At 32.4% G+C, this 11859-nt stretch overlaps 1 protein-coding gene across 13 annotated transcripts in view; it reads right to left on the reverse strand.

Moving 5' to 3' along the window:
• The window catches only part of LOC108693768 (disks large 1 tumor suppressor protein), a 678647-nt gene that overhangs the window by 229987 nt on the left and 436801 nt on the right, over positions 1–11859 (reverse strand). For all 13 annotated transcript variants that reach the window (XM_018202901.1, XM_018202900.1, XM_018202896.1 and 10 more), the window contains one exon: positions 6246–6350. In XM_018202901.1, coding sequence (XP_018058390.1) covers positions 6246–6350 — 105 coding nt within the window. The remainder of the gene's footprint in view (positions 1–6245; positions 6351–11859) is intronic.

The raw sequence follows: 11859 nt of genomic DNA on the forward strand, positions 1-11859 counted from the left end.
TGAATAGTTAGGAAGTTCTAAGATTACAACTCCTAACTGGATTAATATTTCTCGCAATAAATTCTCCGCAATATTGTAAGATGCTTATTATCATTATTAAATTGACAATCAATTTAATTTGTAATATTATTATTTTAGTTTTAGTTTGTTATTGCGTTTCAAATCTGACAGTAATCGGAGAACAGTTTACATAATTAGATGATGTATTTAAAATTTAAATACATATAAATATTATTTAGCAAGATCTATTCTCAAGCATATTTGGCCTTTTTTTATTTATTTGGTTATTTTCTGTATTTATTTATATAGCGTGTATTTATTATTTTTATATATTTTCGTTGGAGATACACTTCATTTGCTTTATCATACATTATTTTTCATGTGCTTGAAAAAAAGTTTATGTCCGAGCATTTCGCAAACACTTTTTTAGAAAACTATTGTATTAATATCAATAATTAATTGTAATTAAGATAATTCATTGAGGTAAAAAAGTACACTTGATTACACAATCGAGTCCCGAATTTTTTGGAGCAGCTGATTTTATACTTCGGCATGTAAGACGTCGGCGTCGATACTGATGTAACAGTGACTCGACGTTGATATCAATAGTATGCTTTCGAAGAAGGCGTTGCTATCTAATTCTGACGCTGAAGTATCTTCACAATTGGAACGGCAGTCTAAAGGACTCTTCAAAAAGTTTGTTACTTTTTTCGATTAAATCCAAAATTGTAAGAACTTAGATGATTAATTATCGTTACACTCTATTTATAAGTTCAAACGAGTCGCGCCATTTATTTCGTGACTCTCAACTGGCAACTGTCATTAATTTTGCGTTTAAGTGTCGAGTGGTCGCGACGTTATGTGGAATGTAATGTCTCAGATGATAGCAACGCAATAGTGGTCCGAGATCAATGCCCGAAGAAATTGTGTCCGCATGCGAATTTACGTCCAGTCAAATTAAACTCTTGCTTAATTAAACTTCACGTTCACCACGAGAATCTTCGATTAGTTCCTCGGAATTGCATTTTTTTAACTCAAGTTTTGAAGTATTTTTCTACGATGAATTTTATCCCAAAATATAATTAGTTTGTATATATTGCATCACTTATTAAATTAATTAATTTATCAGTGAAAAATGTAAAAAAGCTCATCAGAGCTCTACACCAGTTATTCGGATGCACAGAAAATTCTTTATTTTCGTGTGAATGTACACAACAAAATGAATAAAATGAATACGTTTCGATCCTTCCATTCGGATCCTTATCAATACAAAATATAAATCGAAATTACTTAAATAACGCAAATTCCAAGTTGATAGTTCCCGACAATTTAGTTCATTCTTCTTTATCCAAATTGTCAAATTAGTTATGTAATGAATAGCTCAATGATTATCAAAAATTTTAACTTATACAATAATATAAGTATAATATAAGTATAATAATTTTACGAAAATAAAAAATTTTTTGTGCATCCGACCAGCTAATATATATTCTGATAGATTTTTTACATTTTTCACTGATAAATTCTTTCGAGCTTCATTTTATATATTTGTTTAGCTAATTTATATTTGATAAGTATGCAATTACTTTCGATCTAATTCAAGTAGAAACATTCGTCTGACGAAGTATATACTGTGCTCTCTGTTTTTTAACGAGTTAATTAAAAAATAACAAAAACAATGACGAGCGTTCTAGAAGCTGATTAAATAGCGATGAATAATAAAGTTCCATTAATGGATATTTTCCCTCGTGTCATGCAACGACAGACGATATCGACGTTTCGATCATTAATGGATTAAACAAACCTCAGCATCAACACGTCGGAAGTTAATCAGGTTACCCAAATCAAACGGAATGTATCATAACGTAGCCTCGGGCCTAATCCTGTTTCAAGCATTTCGCCGTATTCTGTCCGTAAATATGCGGACTGCAAAACAGCATCAATAATGATGACACGCTGATTTTCAGTTTGGTTTATAAGCTGAGATGTCGCGGCTATTGATGCGTCGTTGATTTCAAAAAATGATTAATTTGGTTCACCAATTAACGCTTAGTCTCAATAAATTATGAATCGCGAAGCTGAAAACAGGTCGGCGAGTAGCGATTTATTCGATTTATCATTTCGCTTCACATATCGAAATTTACTCTGGAGTTATTCGTGAACGTAATAATACGCGAAATACCGCGCGGGTTAATTAACCGTCACGCACAGTCATCTATCGTGTCTTTTCACGAAATGGCCTCGTGGACTCATTTTATTCTACGAATCGGATGTCCATTACGAGCACAATGCCGGGGCACAATGCAACGTCTCGCAGCTCCAGAAAACCTTGGACTTGATAGGAAGAATATGAGGAGATAATCGAGAATCGCGCAATCGTATTCTGGAACGAAGCGAAGAATTGCGCGGTAAGGTCTTGCACCATAATGATGGCGAAAGGACAAGGAGCAGCACGATGGAAAATTGCAGTCTGCAAGTGACGTTAAAGCGAATTAATTTCTATGTTTATAGTTAACCAAGATAAACTTCTTATCATCTTCGCTGAGAAGAAGCTCAAGCCGACGAATGCTCTTCTCATGTTAAACTTTAAGTGCGTGTTTAGTTCTTTAACGGCAGCGAAAAAGCGTTACTTGAATATATCATGGCTTATGTATTAATATAATTAGTATATTAAATAGAACAAAAGATTATATTACAAAATTAAGAAGTAGAGGAGGCTAGTTGTCGTACGAGGTTGATTGTCCAAATGTTTATAATTCAAACAGGACATGATAGAAAAATCTCTTTTTCTGACTGTAGATTGCTGATATAATATTAATTTGTTGTGTAAAATGTTTGTACTACAAGCATTATATATATTATTTATAGCGATTTTTAAGAAAATGAAGTTGGTAAGTAAATTTTTCTCACTTATTTTGTTTGTCTAATAAATCTTTGATATTATTAATCACGATATCCCTGTATTCGTAGAAAATGACATGTCTTAGAAGATTCTTTGCTACAATTAATTAATCATTATGCTGACAAAGTTTGTGAATACAATCTCTTTTATTAAAAATGGCTATGTGGGATAGATTGATCAAAAATGAGATGAGGTTAGGTGACAATTAATATTAATATTTTTAGATAACACATTTTTAGAGAATATACTTACAAATATATTATATTTCATATAGATATATATGAAATGTAATATATTTTTTCATTTTTCATATAGAAATTATATATGGTTGAAAGAACAAAAACAATTATATTTTATGATTAAAATAATTATTTTATTTGTATCAATACCATAATTACTATTATTTCTCAAAATATAAAACTGATGTTAAAATAAAAATTGTAATTTTTATATTTGTTGCCCACAACAAATATGCTACTGCCAATCCTAGATGTGTGACAATCAATCCAGAACACGGGATTAATTGTCACATTTTCGCAGCTTCATTTAAAATTAAATAACTTATTTGTTACATGATATAATGAATTCACAAATAATTTTTTTTTAATATTATTTATATATCTGAAGGATGTAGGTATATTATAATGTATATATTATAATGTATATTTCAAAATCAGGCATCTACTTTTTTCTAAAAATCACTGATCAGAAACTGTGACAGCCGTGTCCGATCTCCCCTAATGCGTTACTTGTAACGTCATTATTTTTATCGTTATTTTTTTTTCAGTAACAATTGTTTTTTTTCCTGTCTATACGGTGATGTCGTTACATTTTTATAGTAACGATTTAATTGTGCTTCTTTTGTTACTTTAATTTCTCATTATTTTTATTAGAACGCATTATTTTTAATTAGCTAGAAACATTTTATTTAAATAAAAATTTAAATACTAAAAAATGTTTAACACTTAATATCTTATTATTAGATTTTATTCTGACAATCACTGCAAATAATGAAAATTTGTATTATATAACATGACCTAAATTTTCATTAATAGTGAAATGCATTTTTAAATAACAATATTTAAAACAATGCTTAATAAAAATTTTTAATAAAATATGCGTTTGTAAATTACAATCTAAATTCCTAAAGATAAGCATATATTAAAAAATAAAAATACTAAAAGGAAAGACTTAATAAAGACTAGTTTAGAATTTTAATGAATATTGCAATTGGTAATATTAATTATATTATTAAATAATATAATTTTTAATCTAATATTTTGTTTTATTTAATATTACAAAAAAATAACAAAAAAAGAAACGATCCATTACTTCCTAAGTAACTGTAATGCATTATCGTACTTTGTAATATTGGTAACAAGTTAAAGTTACTTTGTACAATATAAAAAATAATAGTAACAATAATGCGTTATTTTTATGAATGATTAATTGAACTATGATTAATTATAATTATATATGTAGAAAAATAATTAGCATAAGCATTAATTGTACCGTTGGATTTAATTAGACGATATATAGGCTCTAACAAAATATAGTTATCTTAACTCGTCAAAGTTAATAGATATAATTTAAACTTTGCAGCCTAGTTATTGAATGTAATCATAAGAGTTAATTGAAATTAAATTTTGCTTGAAAAAAAAAGAACGATTTACAAATCTATAATTCTTGTCGATAAAAATATATTGACATAACATAGAAGAATTTCTGACGAAAAGAAGCCGATGAAATAAATTTGTGCTAGTTGTGAAAATTGTTGATGGCACCGGTGAAAACGCAAGCCATCGAGTATTCATCGAGATTTACGTGCGCACGAACTGCATATTCATTCTGATTTCCGCAAAATGCCGAAGCATGAAAGATGTGCATTAAATCGATGCTTTTATTTTCATGAAAATATCGCTCGATCGCCGGATGCTACTCGAACGGACAAGTACAGCAGGAACTATGGTACATGTCGGATAGATTTAAGTGATAATAAAAATGCGGTAAGCGTCGATTTTTCAATGATGCATCGCGTATCGTGATGTAAATATACACCAAGTTACGCACGTAATAATAAAATTTTTCGAAATAGCCCTTTCACATTACATTGACGTTGCAAATATATATCATGTTTCAACACTTTCTACGTTAAATATTGCTATTTCATTTCAAAGTTCATGACAGGCGAATATAATATTGTTATATCGATATCATTTTATATCCTGCTTGGTATAAAGAGAGATGTATAAGAGATACCCTCAGTATTTCCAACGATCAGAACTGATAACAGATATTTTAGAATCTAAGTATACTTGGCTGAGATTTACATAAAATCAGTTATAAAATCATGTAAATCTTATATCACACAAGACAAGAAACTCCTCTTTCTTGACTAGCAATATAAAAGCTCGTTTGAATAAACATAAAATTAATTAATTATGCTTCAAATACAGATAATTATTACAGAAATTAGCTGAAGAGATAAGCTGGAAGATTACTTTAATTTTTATCAATTTAAAAATATATTGTTATAATTGTTATTTAGTTTTTTAATTTGGTGATTATGAATGCTTCATAAAGAAAGTGAAAAATTTCTTACAAGAAAAGATCCAAAATTAATTTCGCAGACACAAGATATATATTTTAAGACACATTCGGATTCCCCGTTCGTGATCTCCTAACTATACAGTTTTATTCTTGTTGTAACATTCTGAACTACAAGGATGAATTACAAGGATAAAATGAGAGACAGAGATAGGGAATCTAAATGTAGCCTTGGAAATCGCGTTATCGACGAGACCTCAGGAAATGGTTTGAGACTATGAATAGAATTCTAGGTTGTGCTGCCGCAAATATTTCAAACGAACAAGTTGGTAAGCCAGGGATCTTCCCAAGCATATTCAGCTATAGAAAACGGGCTTACCATCGCAAGCCTATAAACAATATCGTTACCAAGCTATGCGTCAAGTACGAACAATGATTGAACCATTTCTTACTTTGCATGCATCGATCGACACATCCATATGAATTACAAGAAACGATTGTAGCTTACCTAATAATAATAATAAATCAATTATTGATTAAATTCATTCAAATAATCTTAGAATTAGTATAATTCAATATTTTAATAATATTTTATTTTCGATATTTTATTGGAGAGAAAGACTAAAATTAAATATATTCGTTAATCGTGTTATAACGATCACTATAAGATGAAGATTTTCTCACAGTTCTTATAGAACAAGTTTTAATATGTATTATAATGACAATATGAGTTGCGAGAGCAAATGTGTCTTAAAAATCTGCAATTTATTTTCGCAAAATTTGTACGTTTACGAACCTGAGTTTCGTCTAGATTGGAGCCTGGAACATCAGGACTGGCCGATCTGCGGCCATAAATGTTCGACAGAGTCTGGGTCAACGGCAAGGCGGAGGCTGGACCATCCTGAAATGATCACATCATTTCAAAAACATACCACGTCGACAAGGAAAACGCGTATTGTCGAATGGCAATCCCTTTCGAATCTTCAGTCAAATATTAATACAGTTTTCTCAAAGGTATTTTTTTATTTTTTAAATATTACTACTGTAGATTCGGAATCGTATGGGAATATTATTCAGCTGCTATAATATCGTAAAAATATCAAACATATCAATATATTAATAACACTATAATATTAACAACTTTCTTTCAAATACGAGTCAGTAAATCATGCATCATATGAATTTATTGTTGCTTTCGTTTTTCAAGTATTCGCGGTAGTTCGAGATCATTCTCGTAGTAAATCATCGTATGTATCTTCTGTTTTCTGGTGTACTTATGGATTTATTTTGTATTTTGTCAACCACTGTAAACCCACTATCGAACTATTCCAAATATCCGTTGTTACAGCAGCTTTGATGCATATCTACGCTTAAACAGTAAACACTTGATATCTAGGATATCAGGTTTCCCAACCCAGATCTGAAGAGCTCGGCGTGGGAATCGATCGCAGCATTTCTGCGAGTGGATGAAAAGCAGATGAATAAAGGAAATAAAATCGCGAGTTGCAAGGTCAATTACGTAGCTGGGTTGCAGCTGAGTTGACTGACCTCGCACGCGCGTACAATGGTAAAGCACTAAACGAACCGAACAGAATTATTCATAGCGAACTTTCGATGTGCGCGAGTACGTTTAGCATCCAGTGCTTTTATCTCTGACGAGGCGCGCCTTCATCAAATGTGCATAGCCGTTCTCGAAATTCGTTCGCTGGGTCCAAACATCTCCCGATGACCTATACTACCTACAATCGCCTCTATTATTTACAGCCGTTGGCGAGATAACGAACGTCGCAATTTACTTTAAAGCGTGGAGTACTTACAATTATTACAACAAAAAAAGAAAATAACGCAATGGAATGCATGCCATTTAGAAATGTGTTCACTCTCGAGAGTGTTTAATTGCTCGTCGAGATAATGCAGCAATAATTGAATAGACTGATTCGCAAGTTACATCGGTATCGTAAAAAAGAAAAAAAAAGATTAGCTGCCACAATTAAGGTATGGCTAAATTTGGTAGTATATATAGACATCAATCTCGTGTCTGTGAGGTCTAATTTCCATTAATTGTGTGCTTAAATATTATTATAACAGATAATATTTTGCTATTATGTCAACGTATTGATCATTGTGGCAAACATTTTTTGTGTAGCAGATAATTTGATGGTATAATTTCAATAAACCATATTTAGCTGTGATAGAGACAATTTTTTTTTACACGGATATACACTGAGAGAAATAATTTTGTTATAGGAACAAATCAAGGGAAAGTAAATGTGATATTTGTTAAAAAATCAATCGATTTGTTATGATTGTAAATTAATTCGTAATGTAACAAATAATCAATAGTATCGCTAGCAAATAAGAAACTCATATATATATATATAAGTCATAGACAATTGCAAGATCCCAAATCGTAAGAAATTGACCAATTCTAATCAAGTATTCTCCCTACATTTGACTCTGCTTGGTCGGGTTCCTATGACTTAAGACTCCACAATCATCTACAAATTCTATGTAAATGAGCCTAAAATCTATTCAAAAGATAGATTAGATTCTATATAGTTTGCTTCTGTTACTAATAATTGATTGATATAGCAGACTAGCAGCAAACACAACTACAAAATTTGTTGTCACATATTTACTTGGGTAAAGATACTGGCTAAATTAACAAAATCCTTTCTCTTAGTGCATAATTATGACAATAAATTCATATTACTAAATAAATTGACTGTAACAGACACATTTTGCTATCACATCCTTATATTAGCTACAGCAGCAAATCCTTTCTATGTATTAGTAAATTTCACAGTTATAGCTATAACTAATGCAATTTCAGCTAATCAGAATTAGTTGTGATCAGAAACATTTTTTTTCTGTGTATACAGAAAAAAAAGTAATTATTTATCGGAACGGAAAAAGTGGATGATACTTGCAAAATGAGTAACGAAACTCGGCGTTACAGACACATAGAAAACAAATTGAAAGTTCAGTTTTACATCCGATGTAGTCGATCGGATTCGCATCACTCGTACTCGCGGCAATCGTGAGAAGTAGAACATTCACCAACGTGAATGCTACCGAAATTTTTGACTTTAATAAACTTCCTGTCTTGTCTTGTTTTATTCCAGCTTCGCGTGCGTAATAAAATAAAACTGGACTGCATATATGTGTATGTCGAGTGTCTTATATGTTTGCGCTTAGAGATATGGCTTGACTCATATTCCCGCAGCTCTCAAAGACAAAACGTATTGGATAAAATTGAAGTGAAGTAGCTCGCACTAATATTTTATGTTCTCTCAAATGCATTTTCGTATGTCACAGCGGTATACATACCGCGATGCAAATAGTTTTATTTTTGCCAAGCTATCTATCTTACTATACCGTGCGCGCGCGTGATTCCAGCAATCTACTCTCCTTTCGAGTCAAACGTTGTACATAGAATCGTTATTACATAGCTCTCAATATTAAAAAAATGTCATAACATTCCTTATGATGATTTTTCTACTAGCATAATGTTGTATATAACATTTCCTCTTTCTAATTTTCTTTACGAAATACCTGTTCTCTCTCGCGTGACGTAAGTGAAATTCCAGAATGTATGTTCTTTATCCTGCACAAAATACAATACACATCACAGTTTGTTGTACCAAAAATTGCGTAGAATTAGATTTCCGAGAAATACAATATCCTCCTCCGTGCGCATTCTCACGTCGTAATAAAATTTTTTCTATATTTAGATTCGCGTGATTATTCCCCTTTTGTAACCGGATTAATTTATTGTTGTTGAGTAACAGGAGATAGGTTGCTGGGTTTCCGCGTGAACTTTCGAAAAACCTGAGTGCTTCTACCTCCTCGCATTTCGCTATGCCAGAAATTTGAATCTGTGCTGGAAGCTGTGCTGCGGAAGGAGCTAGTCTAGGATTAATCCGTAGGTGCGTTGGATGTTCGCAGTTGTTTATAACTCTGCCTAGTTGTAATGTACAGGATAATGGTATGCGTCGAACATGAGCACAGCAAAGTGCGTTCTCGATTACCTGCGGGTGTTTCTCTCCTGTACGATTTTATGACGTCGCAATATGCATCGCTCTGATAATAGAGTAATCCTTCGGCGGTGCATTCCACGGCTGAACGGCCGACTGAATGGTATCTCGCTTCGGCCGATTTGATGAAAATCTATACTGATACCGTCGATCATTACCGCTGGTCGTTTTGGAAACTACCGGAGCTGCCACCAAAAGCCAGTCGTATTCAACCGAATATAGTACACGATATAGTCAGCGGACGAACATTTCGGAAGTTCGGCATTTACCTCGGCGTGGTAAATCCCTATCAGAGTATCCCGCGCGACATCGTTTGTTATATTTAACGCGTCGTTTTTGAACAAATCTAAAAAAAAAAAAATCGATCGAAAATAGTGCTATTTTTCTGAAGGGAATGGTCATCGATAGCTGTAGGAATATGCTATTTTTTTTTAATTTATTTGCGTTTCTCGTGTATATTTATCCTTTCGCGTTTACTCACCATATACGGATTGTTTGCGGAACATAAATGTTTATTCACAGTTCAAACATTTCTACACGTGTAATACTGTATCTAATATATTGTTTCGTAAGATGACGTTTGACTTACCGATAGACCGCTACGGTGCAAACGTATGTCACGTCTGACCATAACGCAGACATAACTACTGGCAGCCGCGACATGTCGAGTTACGAGCAGGCGACAACTGCGTGACAGTGGCTGAACCGTGACAGGATGCGTTTACGACACTCTGTTCGACGTGATACGCAATTAAAAATTCGTGCGGTACACGAAGCATCGTGACGAACATGCTATTAAAAAAAATGCGCGGACAATGCGTAAGATAATAACGCGAATTTAAAATGATTTGATAAATTTAATTATTTTGCTATAGGTCGATCGGAGACACTCGGTTGAATATCAATTAAAATTTGTGATATTAGATTCATTAGTGTAATGGTATTATTTTCATAAATAGCGAAATTGATTGTTATGAGTGTGAAAACCTCGTATTACAACGTTGCATTAGTAGCTTGTTTGTTTCCACTTATTAATTAACATTGTTTTCGAGTTAATAATGCAAACTGTTTAGTCGATCAATAATTACAAAAATAATTTTTAACTTCGTCCCAAAATTAATGAGATTGTTTATCATTCAAAACTAATACTACAAGTAGTTGTACATTTTTTATGTAGTCTTATGTTAAATTAATTATACTTTTCATGTACGAATACGTCAAAAATTCAGATTAACTTAATTTAACTAAAATAGAATTAAAGTTAAGTTGTCTTATATTATATTTCAGTTGAGTACATAATTTTTTCAAAGTAAGTATCTAAAAAATATATTTTTAATTTTTTTCAGTATACATTAACACTGTACGTTAAATATAAGCAAAATTTTTTAAACTGCATACTGATTATAGAAAAAATAAATTTGTTAGAAGTTTTATAGCGTATGTAACTCGACGATAATAGTTGGAATTTAAGCATAAAAATGAAGCGTAGCACATTAGAGTAGATATAAAGTATAAATTTCTTAAGATTAATATTAATAAATGGAAACATGAATGTTTGAAACAATGAAGATCGTAAAGTATAGTAAAATAAGTAAGTATAGTAAAATAATTCTCGAAAACTCGTGAAATAATATCGCTCAATCGTGTTGCAGAATTGTATGGTGCGACACGTACCATAACTATTGGCACCTAACTTGATCGTTTCGGTTTGACCGCAAAGCGACGGTGTCCATTCGCCTTGCCAATACCAACCAGGTCAAAGATATCGCTATTGTAAAGCTAGAGTGCGCTCGGCGACGAAAACGCGACATCGTATTTCCAATAATCCACTGCCATTGATCTCACGTTGTCGAAATACGTGGCAAACATCGAAATTTCGCGCAATTGCCACGTTGTAAGAGATCTTTCGCACGTATACAACCTTCTAATCGTAAAGAAAACATGATAAGAGATTTCGCATTAGATTAGGTGCGTATGTAATTTATAGGTGGAATGTAGTAACGATCGAGAAGGAGCTCGGAAATCTGCAGCAACAAAGATTGAAGCAGTTCTGTCAAGAGGGGAACTTGTTGGTAAGGTGATAAATGGATAGATTTTTTGTGGAGATTTCTTTCTTTCAACTATACTCGATTCCACGATCATTGTATCGATATCGTGGTCCGATGCAAAAAGAATTCGTGAAACCATGTCGAATCAGAAGATTTAACTTTCCTTCGCATTTCCTACGAGTCGCACTGTCTCTTTCTCTCTCTCTTTCTCGTAAGAAAGTGGATGGAAAATAGGGGAAGGAAAACATTCCGGTCTGCGCATTGTGGATTCGAAGCACGTATCCTATTCCTGCGAAGCAATGAACATATATATATATATATATAT

Source organism: Atta colombica, unplaced genomic scaffold, assembly GCF_001594045.1.
Source record: "Atta colombica isolate Treedump-2 unplaced genomic scaffold, Acol1.0 scaffold97, whole genome shotgun sequence".
Lineage (NCBI taxonomy): Eukaryota > Metazoa > Arthropoda > Insecta > Hymenoptera > Formicidae > Atta > Atta colombica.